The sequence below is a fragment of the Dipodomys spectabilis genome, unplaced genomic scaffold, assembly GCF_019054845.1.
Source record: "Dipodomys spectabilis isolate Male_0828 unplaced genomic scaffold, ASM1905484v1 ptg000046l, whole genome shotgun sequence".
In the NCBI taxonomy this organism is placed as follows: Eukaryota; Metazoa; Chordata; class Mammalia; order Rodentia; family Heteromyidae; genus Dipodomys; species Dipodomys spectabilis.
The window spans coordinates 6,190,783-6,208,969 of record NW_024870723.1 but is presented as its reverse complement, the minus strand read 5'-3'; the positions used below and the strand labels follow the sequence as shown (position 1 = coordinate 6,208,969).

Below are 18,187 nucleotides of genomic sequence, written 5' to 3'. Positions count from 1 at the left end.
TACTTCCTCTCAGGTCAACAGCCTGGGGGAATACTGTGGGGGGGGAACAGAAAAATGTCATCCAGATGCTTAGGGGATGTCTTACTTTCACCTCGTCTTTTTAACATGCAACTGCAACCCAAGAGAACAGAGCCAGGGTTAGGCCCTCCTTCATTTCCCTTATCCTTCTAGGAAATGGAATTCTCTGTCAATTGTCTAGTTCCGTTCAGTCTCTTTTGGCCAAGGAAAAGACCTAGAATACACTGGTAACTGGGTTTTTTTCACCTGTTATTTTCCCTCCTACTTCCTAAGTGAGTCCTGATTATAAATCTCTTTTTTGCAGGTGGGGTTGATGGTAGGGGTTTACATTCAAAGCTCCCCCTTGCTAAACAGGCACTCTACCACGTGAGCCACACCTGTAGCCCCTTTGGCTTTTGTTATTGTTTTGAATAAGGTCTCATTCTTCCCCACCCCCAGGACCACAGTTCCCTTATAAATCCCAAGACACCTCCCCACACATGCACCAAAAAAAAGCCATCCTAAGACATAGTTCAAGGGCTGGGAAGGTGGCTTAGTGGTAGAGTACTTGCCTTGCATGCCAGAGGCCCTGGGTTCAATTCCTCAGCACCACATAAGCAAAAAGAAAAAGCCGGAAGTGGCGCTGTGGCTCAAGTGGTAGAGCGCTAGCCTTGAGTTGAAGAGCTGAGGGACAGTGCCCAGGCCCAGAGTTCAGGCCCCATGACTGGACCCAAAAAAAAAAAAAAAGACAGCTCAGGTCTCAGGTGCAAGACTTTTTTTTTAGTTGACTGGTTGACTTTTTTGGGGTTTTGCTCTAATAATGCTTCACTTTATGGAAGAGGAGAAAATGGGCAGGTCTTAGGAATTTAGTACTTGTGAGATTATGTTGAATTGTCTCGGGGCTCATAAGAAATCATTTTTACTCCCCAGAAAAGAGGCCTTGCCTTTTCACATTAATATAACTTTTACCACTTTTCATACCATCCAGCTGACTGTGGGCAAAAGCAGAAAGAATTGGATTTGACAATCTCTGCAGATACCAGGAAAGAAACAGCGTGTAAGCCAGAGATTGCATATGGTGAGTTCAAAAGTTTAATGGAGTTCTTTTAAACATGAATTTTTAGGAATACATGATCATTTAGAAAGATCAGAAAACATTACATCGTGATTCAACATTTCATTTGTTCCCTTGAAGGAAAAATGCCACCAATTTTCAACATTAATGTGCAAATTATTTATTCCTCAGCAAAGAAATGTGATTTTCATTAAAAAATAATGGAAGTGACATGCATAGCCAGCCAAGAGACTTTACCCTAATAGATCCTTTTGCATTACAGGCAGTAAAACATATTCAAAGGGAACTTTTGAGAAGCCACAGACGTATTACATTTCAGGGTTTTGTTTTTTTTTAATTCATCCAGTTGACAAGAGCAGAGAGTGCTTTGGAAAGGTTGATTTAGAAAATATCTTTTGAAAACAAAGACAGGACTAAATAATTTTTAATAAGTGTTGAGCTGCAGTCCACACTTGAAGTCTCTCTACTTTGAAAGGAGCATTTTAGACTGAATGGCTCAAATCGTAGAATGCCTGTTTAGCAAGCACAAAGCCCTGAGTTCAAATCCCAGTATCCTCAAAAGGATGCTGGTTGTCCAGAGCTCAGAGCTAAAACATCTCAGAACTAAATGTCCACAAGTATATTTGTATAGAATTTAGCACTATTGTTTCCTTCGATTTCCCATTTTTATTTTTATTTCTGAAGCTTTCTTTTGAGGAGTGGGGGACACCTGATTGTACACTAGCTCAAATCATTTTTTTAATTGGAAAGGCATCATTTCTAAGCTCAAATAAAAGTAAGTACAATTGGATTGGTACTTTGTATTTACCAGTGGTTTTCATATGTGTGTTCTCACATATGAAGGGCTTTATAAGAACCCTTGTGTGTTACCAGTATTTTGCCAGGGAAGAAATTGAAGCTTGAGGACATTAAATAATTTGAGGAAGGTCATTCAGGAAGCAGTAGGACAGAATGTACCTTGGACTCCACTAGATCATTTCCGTCACAGTCAGCTGAATCCTTCTCATGCAAATATGGCCATAAGAATAAATTTTGTAATGGTTTCCAGTATTTCTTTCCTTTGAAATACTTGATTTAAAAACAATGTCAAGAAACTGCCCGACTCAGCCAAGACCTACTCAGTTTATAACATGCATCAGAACTTAAAAGAGAATACTTTAAGAGAATACTTTTCAGCAAACAAAAAATAATGCAGTTATTTCTTCCCTCCATTTTAAAAGTATATTAACTCTTACATATCAAAAATTTATTCTATGTTCAACAAGAAATGTACTCATCACCTTACTGCTATAATTGTAACCTCTCTGTACAGCATCTTTATAAGAAAATACAATTTTAAAAAATGAGAACAGGTTTTTCAATCACGGAAAAAAAATTTATTCTAATACAGAGAATACATGTAACACAAATTTATTGTATTACCTTAAAAAAGCAGGGGTGGGCAGGCGCTTTTGGCTCACTCCTATAATCCTGGCTACTCAGGATCACAGTTCAGCCCAGGCAGGAAAGTCCATGAGACTCTTATCTCCAATAAACTACCCAGAAAAGGCTGAAAGTGAAGCTGTAGCTCAAATGGTAGAGCGCTAGCCTTGAGCAAAAGAAGATCAGAGACAGTGCTCAGGTGCTGAGTTCAAGCCCCAGGACCAGTTTTAAAAAAAAAAAAAACAAAACTTTTCTTCTGGAGAAAATAGGCTATTACTAGAATAACATAAAAAATAAAATAATTTCCCCCGTCTCTCTTTCTCTCTCTATCCCTCTTTCTCTCTCTCCCACCCCGTCCTTACTCTACCATTTGAGCCAGCTTCATGGTGGTTAATTGAAGATAAGAGTCTCATGGACTTTTTCTGCAATCTCGACCTCCTGAGTAGCTAGGATTACAGGTGTGAGCCACTGGCAGCTGGCTATAATTCTCTCTTGACCTTCTACTATTATTATACTATTGCGTGTATTCGCCACGAAGACTTGTCAATCAGAAATTGAGGATATTTTCATACATGTTGTAACTAATTTCCATAATAGTCAATCCTGCCACAGTGAGTTCCCCTATCTATGTATCAAACAATGTAGATATTTATCTATATGAGGGACAGATTGAGATCAGAAGGATCTCCAAAATAGACAAACCTTTTAGGTTGTCTACTCCATCAGAAGCAAAAATGAAAGAGGTCTTTTCTGAGGTCAGAAGAAGGGTCATCCCCTTCAAGCTGATCACTGCAGAGCTGAGGTCAAACACACAATAATTCCTAAAGCTGTGAACACAGGAGTTGAAAGGGGGGGCTCTTGTTAGAGAATTGCCAATCCAAGCAAAGATGGGTAAGGAAATAGAATCCTACCAAAACGTAAATATCAAAACCAGTAGAGCTGGGCAAGGAAGCAAGGCCAGGAAACAGTGCAGCTCCCACAGCAATGCTGACGGACAGGGAGGCCCCTCCACCGCCAGGGAAGGAAGTGTCTGCCAACATGATTCTGCTTCTCTGAAACCACTCCCCTCTGAACTGTACATCTGATTGAAGTTTATTCTGTTTGTTTGTGTGCTTATGTTATTTAACGTAGGTCTTCATCCTTATCAGCCAGCTCTAACACAGTGGCCAGGACCAATGATTCTGATAATGAACTTGGGAAAGTTCCCTAGAAGAAATAAGATCCACTTCAGGGTGTCTACAATAGTTTGTCAAGCTTCCTTTCTTCTCTGACAAAACGTGGCTTTTTATTAGGCATGACATCAATGGTATTCAGCCTAAACTGATTTGATTTGGGTCTTTTTTTTTTAACCAGCTTATAAAGTTAGCATCAAGTCTATGACAGAAGAAAATGTTTTTGTCAAGTATACAGCAACACTTTTGGATATCTACAAAACAGGTGAGAATTCCTTCAGCCCTCCTTTCCCCCCTCTCTTCCTTTTCCTCCCCCTCTCTCTCTCCCTCCCTCCCTTTCAACAAATATGTAGTACTTACTGTGTTCCAAACATTATACTAGATACAGAAGATAGAACTTACATAACATTCCTGCCTTCCAAAAGTTTATGTTCTACTTGGAGAGATACATTTTTAAAGATATTCACATAATTATTCCTCATTCACCCTTTTTATTTCAAATCTCTACTGTTCAGATCTCTATTGTTCCTTCCAGGACTTTGAGACTGACAAAAGCCATAAGCTATCTTCAGTCTTCAACATTTCATTTTAAGCTATTTAAAGCACTTTTTTGTGTGTGCAGGTCTTGGGGCTTGACTCAAGTCTTATACCCCTGAGCTATTGTTTACCCAAAGCTAGCGCTCTACAGCTTGAAACATCTCTACTTTCAGCTTTTTGCTGGTTAATTGGATATGACAGTCTGTTGGATTTGTCTGCCTGGGCTGGCTTGGAACTGGGATTCTCAGAACTCAGTCTTCTGAGTAGCAAGGTTTACAGATATGAGGCACTTTTTAAATGAAAAAGCTGCTGCATATATAATTATGAATAAATTTTATTTTATTAGCTTATTTTTATCTTCCAGAAAAGTTATCTTCTCACTTCAGTGGATATAAATTCTATAATAAGTAAGGCAAAAAACTCTAAATTTCAATAACATGCTGGCATTGTTTTTGTCCTCTTTTTGAAATTCTGTCAAGTATTTCAAGACTGATAATGCTTGATTATTTCTAACCCTAATCCTAGGGTTAAAAATACTTTCCAACTTTTTTTTATGTATGTGCACTGTTACTGGGGCTTGAACTCAGGACCTAATTAGCTTTTTGTTGTTGTTATTGTTGGTAGCGGGGCTTGAACTCAGGACGTGGGCACTGTCCCTGATCAGTGGCTAGATCCACACAGCCATTAAAAAGCTGTGGTTTAAGCCAGATAGTCTGGCTCCAAAGTCTAACCATGTGGATATTGCCATTTTCTACTAGCCACTCTCAGCAATTATAAGAAACTTGACAGCCTGAGAAAGTTTATTGTCGCCACATTAAAACATCAATGTGTATTTCTCAGGGGAAGCTGCTGCTGAGAAAGACTCCGAAATCACCTTCATTAAAAAGATGGCCTGTGCTAACGCTGACCTGGTGAAAGGAAGGCAGTATTTAATTATGGGTAAAGAAGCTCTGCAGATAAAGCACAACTTCACTTTCAAGTAAGTCACCAATATTTTAGAATTACTGATTTGATTTGCACGCTAAATCACAGAGTCATTTTCTGCCTACGCTATATAATTCTTACATGCCTTGAGGCTAACCATCAAACCATTATGAACATAAATAAAGCTAGGCACTGGTAGGTCATGCCTGTAATCCTAGCTACTCAAGAGACCTGAGGGTGCAGGTTCAATTCTAGCCCAGGCAGAAAAGACCATGAGACTCATCTCCAATTAACTACCAAAAAGTAGATAGGAGATTTGTGGCTCAAGTGGTAGAGCTGTCCCCTGAGCACAAAAGCTCAGAGACAGCACTCAAGCCCTGCATTCAGTCTCAGGACCAGTAAACCCTTCCACCCTAAAAAAGGAAAGAAAGTGTCTCAAATGGCAAAGTACCAGCTTTGAAAGAAAAACTTAAGAGATAAGGTTGAGATCCTAAGTCAAGCCCCAGTACTGGTGAAGGATGAAAAGGAAGGGGAAGGAGGAATGGAGGAAGGGAGATGGAGAGAAGGAAAGAAGGAAGGAAGTGAAAGAGGGAAGGAAGGAAGGAAAAAAAGAAGGAAAGAGGAAGGAAGGGAGGAAGGAACAGAGGAAGGAAGGGAGGGAGGGATGGAGGGAAGAAGGGAGGGAGGGAGGGAGGGAGGGAAGGAAGGAGGATTCTGTGTGGCTGACAATCTAACCCCTGGGGATCTACCCACACTTGGGCTTTTCAAAAAAAGAAAGAAAGAAAGAAAGGAAAGATACAGGTTTTCTCCATCATGCCATCATCACAAACACTTGGTATCATTTGTTCTTGCAGGTATATCTACCCTTTAGATTCCTCCACGTGGATTGAATATTGGCCTACAGACACAACATGTCCTTCATGCCAAGCATTTCTAGCTAATTTAGACGCATTTGCAGAAGACATTTTCTTAAATGGCTGTGAAGCCTGAACTATGTGTAATTTTCACTTACAGATTCCTGTTGTTGAAGTTGCTCTTTTCTCCTTTCTTTTTTGTAAACATTCACAATTGGTCTTACTTAGGAAGCTTCCTCTCCTTACAATTAATGGCACTTGCTTTTATTAGAGAAGAGCTTGAAGAGCTGTCACTCTCTGGAATAACATGGCCTTGAAGAACAGATGCTCCAAGGATAGTGGACATCAGGAGCAATCCAATGCACCAATTCTAAAATTGACCACGTGGGAATGTCTGCTGGAACCAAAAGAAGAACCCCACGGACATGCAGTATCTTACGAAAACGTGGTCTTCGCCTGAAAGAAAGCATCAAGAAACAGACGTGATCATTAAAATTTGACTTCTCTTTCAAAATGTACTAAAAAGCATGTTATTTTATAGTAGGTTGGTGACATTATATAAAGACAGTCACACAGAGTGAGTGATTGAGAACCTTGACAGGGACAAAGCCGACATTCAGAGCGCGTCAGCCCGCTGAGAAGGCAGGAGAGGTTATCACGCCCTCCCCTTCTACTGCTCTCTCCATCCCCTGACCAAAGAAACTGGGAGTCAGAAGACCTTTGTTACATCCCTATCCAACTCCTTCTTTGAGCTCATTTTAAACCCCCCAGCCCAAGTCCCAGTGGCTCACACCTGTAATCCTAGTTACTCAAGAGGCTGAGATCTGTGGATCCTGATTTGAAGCCAGCCTGGGCAGGAAAGTCTGTGAGACGCTTGTCTCCAATAAACTACTCAGAAAAAAGGATGAGTGGGGCTGTGTCTCAAGTGTTAGAGTGCTAGCCTGAACAAAAGAAGCTTAGAGATAGTACTCAGGCCCAGAGTTCAAGCCCCAGGACAGTATGGGAGGTGGGGGGGGGGGGAGGCAGAAGTAGGGGGAGGAGATTGTCTTGTACAAGCAGGCAAATAGTTACATGACATTTCATAGCCCTTTTACCTCTTAAAAAACAGAATTCCCATTGGATGTGGCAAAAATCCCACAAATTATAGGAATCATTATTATCCCCATTTATAGATGCAGAAATCGAGGCTCAGAAACACAAAGCAGTTTTTCCAACCCAATGACAGGCAGAACTAGATAGATGTCAGTCTCTAGGGCTTTCCTAATCTGAGCAAGGCTATTGTGTTCCACATACTGACACATCATGTGGTTTGTGAGGTTTAATTTTCTAAGATCAAGGCAGCATGAAATTGCAGTGAGTGAAGCATCAGAGGACCCAAGTTCTAGTCTTGACTTTGCCCCTTGGTGGTGATTTGGAACAAGACCCTTCATCACTTTGCTAACCTGGGATGCAAACACTCTGATGACTTTCCTTTATATAGCTCTAAGATCATTTTCCATTTTTACAATGGGAAACAGAAACAAAGCCAAATGGCATGGAAACATCCAAATATCATGAGTTGCTGTCTCTTAAGTGTGAAAGACGCCCAGAGAAGGAAACAAGAGGAACTTCTGATTGAGGGGGAAAACATCCATGGATACCTGGGTATGGTGGTCATTTTTGTGACTTAGACAATGTCCTTTTTTTTATTCTTGCTCAGATATCATTACCGAGTAGTCTTTTGTCTCTGGTGTTGGTGTTGTATGACATCAAACATATTGACTGCCGCAGCCTAGCTCCTGAGGTCCAGGCCAGCTCCTATAAGCAGTGAGATCTACTTCCAATGTCAAGGTCTTTGCCCTTTCACAGACCCTCCCTGTTTTTCCAGAAAAATTCACATTCATAAAACATGCATACTGCTTCAGGGGCCCCCATGAAAGGGCACACAGGGATCTCCTAATTGAAAGCCCCCATTCCCATCCCAAGAGCCAAATTTGTGGCTTCTTAGAGACACAAACAACTGCAAGTTTTCCTTTATTCCTGAAAAGAGATTGGTTCTGTGTGGTGAGAAAGAGGTGTCCCCTTTTATCTCTGATTGAGAGATTAAAATATTCTTTTATATAGCTTTCATAGTGGAAGGAAGGGAAGAAGGGAGGTGGGAAGGGAAGGAGGAGGGAGGAAAGAAGGGAGGGAAGGAAGAAAACCAGGAAGACAGGGAGAGAGTGGAAGGAGAGAGGAGAGGGAAAAGGGGGAGAGAAAGGAGGGATTTGGTTTTAAGGCAAAATGAGAACTCCATTTCTAAGAACCTCCTGGATTCTTCTCAGCTGGCAGGGTCCCCACTCTTGCAGACATGTTGGCAGAGACAGATCTGTTCCTTGGAACACAATGTTCACTCCTTCACTGTTTCCATCATTACAATCAGATACAGGCATGTGACCTATACAGTCATAAATTATATAGTCTTAAGATGTTCAAACCGGAAAGGTTCATCTCATCCAAACCTCCATTTCCACCTGGGGAAACAGGACTAAAGTAGTTCTCACCTGTGGTTATGGTTCTGCTGGCTGGAAGGCTTGGGACACAAGCCCAAGGCCCAGTGTTCTTTCCAGCATGCCGGTTAGCAGAAGTTACAGGGAAATCAGTTTTGGTATCCTGCAAAGAAGCATGTTCTTGTAGTCAGAACCATTCTGGGGTTTTCTAGGGGAGACTAAGAGCCCCTATCCTGGGGAAAGTCAATAAGAGGTCAGGTGCCACCTTCCAGAAATGCTGCAGGGCAATTTAAGTTCGTGGGGGCGGGGGCCTGGTCCCAAGAATGATTCAATGTCCTTTTCAGGAAAACATTGGTTTTCCTTCTTAAAGCCTCAGGTTTTCACATCTGAAAAATGGACAAGCTAGTAATTGCTAAGTCATAGGATTTCTTAAAGAGTTCAATGAGACAGTATATGGAATGAATATAAAATGATTAGAACAATGCCTGGCACAATGAAAAGCACTTGAAGGCTGACTCATAATACCTCCCTGGACACACCATAGGTGACAACTTCAGTCATTGTTTTCCCTGTGAACATTTACTGAGAAGCATAAACTGATGGCTTTAATATCCCCTGGAAGACATCTAAGCAACCCTTCCTCGCTCCACAAATGAGGGAACAGGCCCAGGGGAAGGAAGGACTTAGTAAAGGCACCATAGCAGTGTCGGACCAAAAGTACCCCCCCTCTTTCTCTCCCCCTGCCCTTCCCTCTCCTCTTTCCTCCTTTCCACTTCCCTCCCTTCCCCTCCTTTTCCCTCTTCTAGTAGCATCCTAGTGTCTTCTCCTACTAACTGAACCTAACAGGAAACCACACCTGATCAGAGATCAGAGCCTGAGAGTGGATGAGCTCCAAGCTAACATTTCCAACAGACGAGATGAAAGAAATCAGAATTGTCTGATGAAAAAAATAAAAATAAAAGCTGGGCACCGGTAGCTCCTAGCTACTCAGGAGGCTGAGATCTGAGGATCGCAGGAGTTTTAGGCGTGTGTATATGTGGGGGGGGAGGGGTGAATGGAGATGGAAAACTGAAAGAGACCACCAGGCTGTCTGTTGTGGCGAGGGCTGCCCAGCATCTGACCTGGCCAGGTTCTGGCAGAGGACTCCATGAGGACTTGTATGGTGGTCCACTGAACACCTGTCCCCAGTCCAGGATCCTGGCCAAGCTGCCATGCCAGTGAAATTGCCTGCCTTTCTTCCAATTGCCTCAGTCTACTTTTTTTTTTTTTTTTGCTCTCCTTTAAAACCATTTGCTTTTTTACCTTTCTGTAATTTTCCTTTAGCTTTTGCCATTTGCTTTTGCACTGTTACAGTAATTCACCCTTTTCTCCTAATTGCTATGTGTTATATATACAGTTCTTCCTTCTGATTTATTCACTCATAGCTGGCACTTTGTCTGTTCTTTGGGGGGTGTTTTTCATTTTGCTTTTTCAATAATACTTCTATCAAACATTCTCCACCTTTTTTTTTGTCGGTTGTTAGGGCTGAACTCTGGGTCTGGGCGCTGTCCCTCAGCTCTTCAGCTCAAGGCTAGACTCTACCATTTGAGCCACAGTGCTACTTCCGGCTTTTTCTGCTTATGTGGTGCTGAGGAATCGAACCCAGGGCTTCATGCATGCAAGACAAGCACTCTACCACTGAGCCACCTTCCCAGCCCCTCCATCTTTTTTTTTTGTTGCTGCTTTTTCATCCTTTTTAATTAAAAATTTTGGTGTTAACAATTTCTTCTTTCTTTTTTAATTTTTAATTGATACATACAATTGTATGCATTTATGAGGTACCGGGTAATCCTTCACTATGTATGTACTATGTGATGCTCAAATCTTGGTCATTAGATAGCTTGGGTATTATGACTAACACTGCAAGAAACATAAACATGTAGGTATCTCTCTTGATGCTGACTTACATTCCTTAGCATGTGTGGATAGAATTTGCAGGGACATATGATGATTAAATGTCAAGCCTTTTGAGAAAGCTCCTTACTGATTTACATAGAGACTGCACTAATTTCCCCCAAGAGTGTATAAAGGTTCATATTTCTTTTATCCTTGCCAACATTTGTTGCTCATTGTCTTGATTATTGGAATTCGCAATAGAGTGACGAGTTGAATCTTAATGTAGTGTTGACATACATTTCCTTTGTGATTAAAGATGGTGACCCTTAAACAAAAATCTTGGTCTTTAGCATGTCCATATCCACAAACATGTATTATTCCTCTTTGTTGGGAAATCTCAGTGGTTCTCTAAGAAATATATAATAAGTTGTTGTCAGCTGTGCCGTAGAACTCATTCTTTTCTAAGTATCGTGGTACATGTTAACCAGAGTTGCTCCATCCCACTGTCAACATCGCTTGTTAGACTCTAGCAACCTCTCATGACTACCCTCCTACCTCTACTCCTATGAAATACACTTTGCCAGTTTCCATATGTGAGTGAGAACCTGAGGTTCCTGTCTTTGCACAAACACAACTGGCTCAGGGAGTGCCAGTTCCGGGCACTGCTAGGAACTATGTTAAACAGGCCTCTCTTCCTACGAGTTTATGCACAGGGGCTCAGATCACTAAGCAAAATATCTTCAATCTAAACATAGGCCTTACCAAGCATGGGGGCTCAGGCTTATAAACCTGATTACTTGGAGGGCAGAGATCAGGAGTTTGAGGCCAGCCTAAGTAATTAGATGGTCTCTAGACTCCAACAATGGCTGGGTGCCGCGATACACCTGTCATCCCCAGTGACACAAGAAAGCACAAGTAGGCTGACTGGAGTCAAGGCAAGCCCAGGCATACGTGGACACCCTGCCTCAAAAATAAGCAACGCTAGCTGAGCGCTGGTGCTCATGCCTGTAATCCTGGCTACTCAGGAGACTGAGATCTGAGGATCGTGGTTCAAAGCCCGCACAGGCAGGAAAGTCCGTGAGACTCTTATATTCAATTAATCACCAGAAAAGCAGGCCATAGAGCTGTGGCTCGGGTGGTAGAGCGCTAACACAAGGCCTAGACAGCATCTAGATCCTGAATTCAAGTCCCAGGACATGCACCAAAAAAAGAATAAATAATTTTTTTAAATAACCAACACTTAAAGAGACTGGAGGTATGACTAAAATTGTAGAGCACCTGCATAGCAAGTATGAGATCCAGAGTACAATTCCAAGTACCACAAACATATACATTGATTTTAAAAGGGGCCTTAACATCAGATCCAAACTCCTACATGGGCCTTTGATCTAGCTGTCCCCTCTCCTGACAGCCCTGATGAATTGATTGGTTGCTGCTATAGGTAGCAACCTTGACCTGTCACCCCCATTTCTGGTCCATGCTCCCCTCTATCCTCATGTCCCAGAAACCATCACCTCAGCATTTAGACTTTAAAAGGTGGCTTAACAAATGAAAACCAATCCTACCCCTTTGAAAAGTCATTTGACAATACATTTCTAGAACCAAAATTGTTTATATCTCTTGTTCTGGTAATCCTCCTTCTGTTGAATTATTTATATAGATCAATTCCCCAAAGCAAAACAAAAAGAGTTCATATACAAAGGTCTTAATTATTCATTCATTCATTAACCATTGGCTATTTATATAGAACCAGATGCAATTCTAAATAGTGTGAGCAAGTCTAAATAGTGTGAGCAAGATAAACAAGGTCTCTGGTCTCGTGGAGATTATAACTATAGAAAAGAATGATAAAATAAATTAAGAAAATAATCCATTTAGTAAATTCCTTGCAGAGAACTAAAATCAAGGTCCGTGAGAAAGACATTTACCAGAACACTAGAATTAGGATTTGATTGTCATACAAGAACTCAAAACAAATGTACTTGATCCTGAACCCCTCAACCAGAGGATATAAGAATCCCCCTCAGAAATGATAAATTATACAGGACCCCAGGCATTCCCACACTATTCCCAAAAGCAATGCTCAATCTCAAACGTGATTTAAAATGCCAGCTTCTCCCTTGCCCCCACCAGGGCTCCCTGCAGTTAGGAACCACAGACAGCTATGTTTCTCCTGAGAAAGCCTCTTCTCCCCCACCCACCCTGCCACTAATCAGTTTCCTGACTGGATTCTTTTTTTTTAAGTATGCCAATAACTTTAAAATGTCCAACATAAAATTACATAAAATTAACCATCTTCACCACCTTTTTATGGTACTGGGGTTTCAACCCAGACTGCCTTCAAACTATGGTCCTTCCAATCTCCATCTTCCAAGTAGTTGGGTTAACAGGTGTGAGCCACCAGTACCTGGTTTATCTTAACCATGTCTAATCGTATCAGTAATATATTCATACCGTTGTGCGAGCTGTGATTTCTGCTCTTTCAGGAACTGAAGGGGCCGGGTAGTGAAAAAGGGGAGATGGAGACAGGAGCTGGTGGCTCAGGCCTGTAATCCTAGCTGCTCAGGAGACTGAGATTTGAGGATCTCAGGTTCAAAGCCAGCCTGGAAAGGAAAGTCCATGAGACTCCCATCTCTAATAAACCACCAGAAAACCAGAAGTGGTGCAGTGGCTCAAGTGGTAGAGCGCTAGCCTTGAGCTGAAGAACGCAGGGACAGTGCCCAAGCCCAGAGTTCAAGCCCCATGACTGACAAAAAAAGGAAAAAAAGGTGGGGAGGGAGAGGAAAGGGGAGTCAGAGTTCTTGTTTAACCAAAACATTGTCCGATAGTTTCAAAGGCATTCAAACAGACTCTTAAGGAGACCTCCAAGGACTCTCATTCTACATGAGCATTGTCCCACCAGGAGAGCACCGTTCACTTCTGCAGCCCTAGAAAAATAAGAGGCTCTCTCTCTCTCTCTCTCTCTCTCTCTCTCTCTCTCTCTCTCTCTCTCTCTCTCTATATATATATATATATATATATATATATATATATTAATACTGAGGATTGAACCCATGACCTGGCACTTGCTAGAAAAGTCCTCAGCCTTTCAGATTTTATTTTTATTTTTTCAGGAAGGATCCACTGGTAACTTTCCCCTGGCTGGCCACAAACTGAAATCCTCCTGCTTCTGCCTCCAGAGTAGTTAGAATTGGAGGCACATACCTCCACATTGGGCTCCTCAGAGCCCTTTTTACATCTTCTTTGTTTGTGTATATATGGCCCACTCCCAATCCCCAGGAATAGGCGCCCAATCAACTTTGGAAGTTGAGGATCCAAATAGAGCTACCTCTCCTTTGCCTTGTTTGGCTTTAGATTTCTCAGGACACTATTAGATGTCACCATTGTCTCCATGGACATATGTTATGCTCTCTACGTAAACTCTATGAACTCCCTTTCTCTTGACTGAAGAAGGAATAGAGAAGTGTACTTTGTCATCTGTTCTCTCAAAAAAAAATCCTCATTCAACCTTGGATTTCTTCATGACAGAGTGGAGGGTTTTAGGACTCTTACAATAGCATTATTATACAGCTAAGCAGTACAGAGCATGCATGCATGTACACACACAGGTGCATGTATACTCACACATGCACACTCACACACACATGCACACATGCACTTACACACAAGCAAAGATGAACCAAAGATGAATGCAGCAGTTGCTCAAGAGCTTCCATCTACTAGAAGATCCAGGACAGGCAGGCAAGGCAGTTCCTGCTGGGAGTTAGGGAGAAGGCTCTGGGATACTGACCTGTGGGCTGAGTCTTAAAGAATGACCAGGATCTAGATACACAAAAGTGAAGTCATTTCAAGGAGAGGAATAATGGGAGCAAAGCCCAGCTGCAGGAATCAAGGGAGATATGAACAGAGCCCTTAGGGTATCTGTGTAAATGCAACACATGGGAAAGAGAGCCATGCAGGATCAAAACTGAACCGGGTAAGAGACTTGGAGTCTTTCTTGCAGGAAGAGAGAGGTTTAAAGGTTTCTGAATAGAGCACAGAAGAACGGAGGCCGGATGCAGGAGGGCAGTCACTAGGCCTTGGTGCAATGTGTTCTTCATTTCCTTGAGGCATTAGCCAGGATCCCATTAAGAAGAAAAACAAAACAAAAACCTTCCAGGACCCTCTTTCTTTTCCAGGAAAACTTCTGCCCTGTAGGGCCCCTCTTGGGTTCAGTTTATAAGACATCCAAGCTAATTTGTTCCTTAGGGGCCTTGGCTCTGCTGCTAATCCTGGGGCCCTACTCCCATCTCTGAGGTCCCTGGCTCTAAAAGTTGGATGAGGCTAGATAGGTTTTTTATCAACACCCTCCAGAGCCCCAAATCGGTACTCTAAGGTCTGGGAAGAGGGACTTCTCTTTTTGAGCAAGAAGACCAAGGAACCCTGGCCTACCATGTGTCCTGCCACAAACTCTGTTCTGGGCCTCATTGAATTCAGACCTTGGAGCCAAATGGGAAAAAACCCAGGAAGCTGTGGAGCCAAGAAAACAGCAAGTTAGATTCAAATCCCAGGCCTTTCCCTTCTCTTTCGGATCCTGAGACCTCACTGAGCCTCTTTGTCTTAATCTGCAAAATGAGAAATAAAATCACCCACCTCACAAGGTCGCTTGTGAAGATTAAATGATAGAGATTTGCAAGTTCAACTACCATCGAGCAGATTCTCCATAAATACTCCCCCATCTATCTCTGTGCCTCAGCTTCATCTGTTTAACGTGATGGAGATTCAAGAATAAAATTATGTCCGGTGACATTCCCAAACCTCTGTCATGGCCTCTGGGAAGGCCATGGGCCTGACCTCTGGGAACTATTTCTTAGTTTATTATTTCCAACAATAAAAAAATCACAGAAGGCCACTTCCTAGTAACATACACTTGGAATGAGCCCACATCCTCTAGCTTCTCCTCACTTCCCAACTACCCTTGACTCAGTTTTCTCCTCTGTAAAGCAGTCTGAAAATGGTCCCCTTCTCAACTGCCCATTTGATTGAGAAGATGGGGCCCAGAAGAGGGCGCTCTAAGTGTAACCTCTTGGCCAAGGCCCTGAGGAAAGGCAGTGGGCCAAGGAAAATTCTAGTGGAAAAAATGAAGAAAGGATTCCAGGTTTATGAATCCCAGACTTTGAAAAACAAAACTGCTGAGTTGTGTCCTGAGTTAAGGAAAAAGAACACCACAGCTGCCTTAAGATTTCCAGGAAATGACTTATGAAGAAGGCTCCTGGGCCTGGCTGGCAGTGGACTAGTAGGGAAAACTTGGGGTGGCCCAGTTTAGGTTCCAAAGCCCTGGGAGACAGGACGTAGTGGTAGCAATCCATGGGTGGGCATATCCAGATTATGCCTGTGATTCTGCACACATCATGTCTGTATATGCGTTTGTGTGCTCACCTTTATGAAGATAAGCCCACAAATGTTTATGGGCCCATTTCTATGTTCTTCCAGGCATAGTGAAAGGTGAGGAGGGGAAGACACAGCAAATGAGACCAAACTCCTAGAGCTTAGCCTAGTGAGGAATGCAAAAATAGCAGGCAATCGCAATTCACAGGACAAGCGCCTGGGAAGGGTCTAGATATTGATTCGTAACACTGGCTTTAGGGGTCAGGCAGCCTGGGATTCTAGACCAGCCACCCATTAGTTAGGTGACCTTGAAGATCCCTTTGTTATTCATCCTCCTTAGCAATGCCATACCTTAATGCCATACCTTAATGCCATACTTAAAGCCATACCTTAGGAGAGAGTATGCGTGCGTCCATTTCCAAGGGCAGTCCCTAGCAGAGATGAACGCATGGAGGATGTGAGCAGTTAGGGTGAGTGGCCTGCCATCCTGTATCTATATATCCACACAGGATGTGCTTACGGAGAGTCAGGCTCTACCACAGGTGCACACAGCGTGGCCCATGGACATGCTTTGGGAGAAAATCTCACGTGGTTTGGATTTGCTTTGGAGGTCATGGTATGTTCTAAAAAAAAAAAATCAAGATATTTCATGTCGAAATCCAGATTTTCAGTTTCTCTTGAAACACTGGAAGAGTCAACCATCCTGCCAACTTATGCATGTGCGTGCCTGCATGCCACCATCTCTGCTTCCTGACAGATCTGTCCTTTCCAGGGGCACCCCTGGCCATGCTCCAGGGCTGTCCTTGGAGAACTGCCAACAGCTCAGGAGAGCTTGTGTGCAGACATGTTCTCTGCGAGAGAAGAAGGACGGGGCAGGAGCTGGTGCCAAGACCCTGGGGCTCCCCCCGGCAGCTCTGGTTTCAGCAGTCAGAGGGCCAGAGACAACCATAGGCCTTGCCCAAGTTTTACTAACTGTGAAGCTGGACACTGGTTACAGACAATAGCAATTAAGAATAGCAATATAGACAGAATGTCTTTTATCTACTTGATGTTAGCATCAAGCAATGTTGCAAAATAGATCTGAAAGTTTTGCTAGATGTATGTGCTCATTCTCTTTTAAAGATGAGCAAAAAGCGGGGTGCCAGTGGCTCCTGCTTGTAATCCTAGATACTCAGGAAGCTGAGCTCTGAGCATCAAAGCAAGCCTGGGCAAGAAAGTCCATGAGTCTCTTTTCTCCAATTAACCATCAAAAGGCTGGAAGTAGAGGTGTGGCTCAAGTGATAGAGTAGCAGCCTTAAGTAGAAAAAGCTAAGGGACAGTGTCCAGGCCCTAAGTTCAAGCACCAGTACCAGCACAAGAGAGACATGACAGACAGACAGAGAAGACCAATCTCTTCCAGTATTACTGGGTCCTCTTAATAAAGAGTAACTGGACTTAATAAAGAATAATCCTACTGTATGTGAGAGGTAGACTGGGCACAAGGGAGGCTATAGATATGAATACCCTGCTCCTTGGTCCTTAGGGAAGCCAGAGGTGTAGACAAATCGAGGAGAAATGAATGCAGTAACAAAAGCACAAGGTGTTTCTAAGACTTCTGGCCCTAAAGAGCAACAGAACACAAGGAAAAAAATGTCTGACCTTAAGCTGGTTTTCCTCTCTGGATCTTGCCTTCCCTTTTGCAAGACACCGTGGATGTCAGAAGGGAGAAGCAAAGGCCACACTTTGACAACCCTCCTGGGCCCTAGCTGGGATTGCTTTGACGAATAGGACGGTAGCCCTGGTTCTTAGCCTTTTACACCCACCCCACATTCCTGCTCCCAAGTCTTGGCTTGCTCTGAGAATTCAGATGGCATAAACCCTGAAAGAAATCCTTCACAGAAGGTTTTTCCACAAAGCTTCCTTTTAAAAAAGAAAAGTCAATGATTAAAGAGTTCATGATGAATTTTTTTTTCTCTGAGGTCATTCTTCTACTTTGCAGGTGAGAAAATAAGACCTGAAAATAGGTGGAACTTTCCCCACATTCCTACAAGTAAGGAAAAACAGATCGGATTTCTCAGAAAGACCTTTCCTTCCTTCTTGATTGTTGTCTCTCAGGCTGGGTCCTCAGGATACTGTAAGGGAGGAGCACCGGGCTGAATCCCTCCTCAACCAGATGTTGACCTGTTGATTTAGAGTGCATGTCATTCTCCTGCACTAGCCAACTGCCAGGATAATGCATAGGTAAGTGTAATAGGAGAGTGGTTTTTCTGAGACTCAGCAAAAGGCCCAGACGGGTATATTCACTCTGAAGATAATCTTTGTTTTCAGAGACCATGAAAGAATGGATTGATCCATGACAAAACCTGTCCTAGAGCAAGACTTGTGGGTGGCCAGAGAAGGCAAAGAGAACAGTTGATAGGCTAGGATCAAAGTATCCTAGAGCTAGGCCGGGCGCTGGTGGCTCACACCTGTAATCCTAGCTACTCAGGACGCTGAGATCTGAGGATTGTGACTCAA

At 42.8% G+C, this 18,187-nt stretch overlaps 1 protein-coding gene across 1 annotated transcript in view; it reads left to right on the top strand.

Annotated features, from left to right (window-relative positions):
- Nucleotides 1-6,560, top strand: part of C5 (complement C5) — a 75,365-nt gene extending 68,805 nt beyond the window's left edge. Inside the window, exons 38-41 of the mRNA XM_042678693.1 lie at nucleotides 986-1,075; nucleotides 3,848-3,931; nucleotides 5,044-5,182; nucleotides 5,982-6,560. Of these exons, the coding sequence (XP_042534627.1) occupies nucleotides 986-1,075; nucleotides 3,848-3,931; nucleotides 5,044-5,182; nucleotides 5,982-6,117 (449 nt within the window). The 3' untranslated portion in view covers nucleotides 6,118-6,560. The remainder of the gene's footprint in view (nucleotides 1-985; nucleotides 1,076-3,847; nucleotides 3,932-5,043; nucleotides 5,183-5,981) is intronic.
- The last annotated feature ends 11,627 nt before the right edge of the window (nucleotides 6,561-18,187 follow it).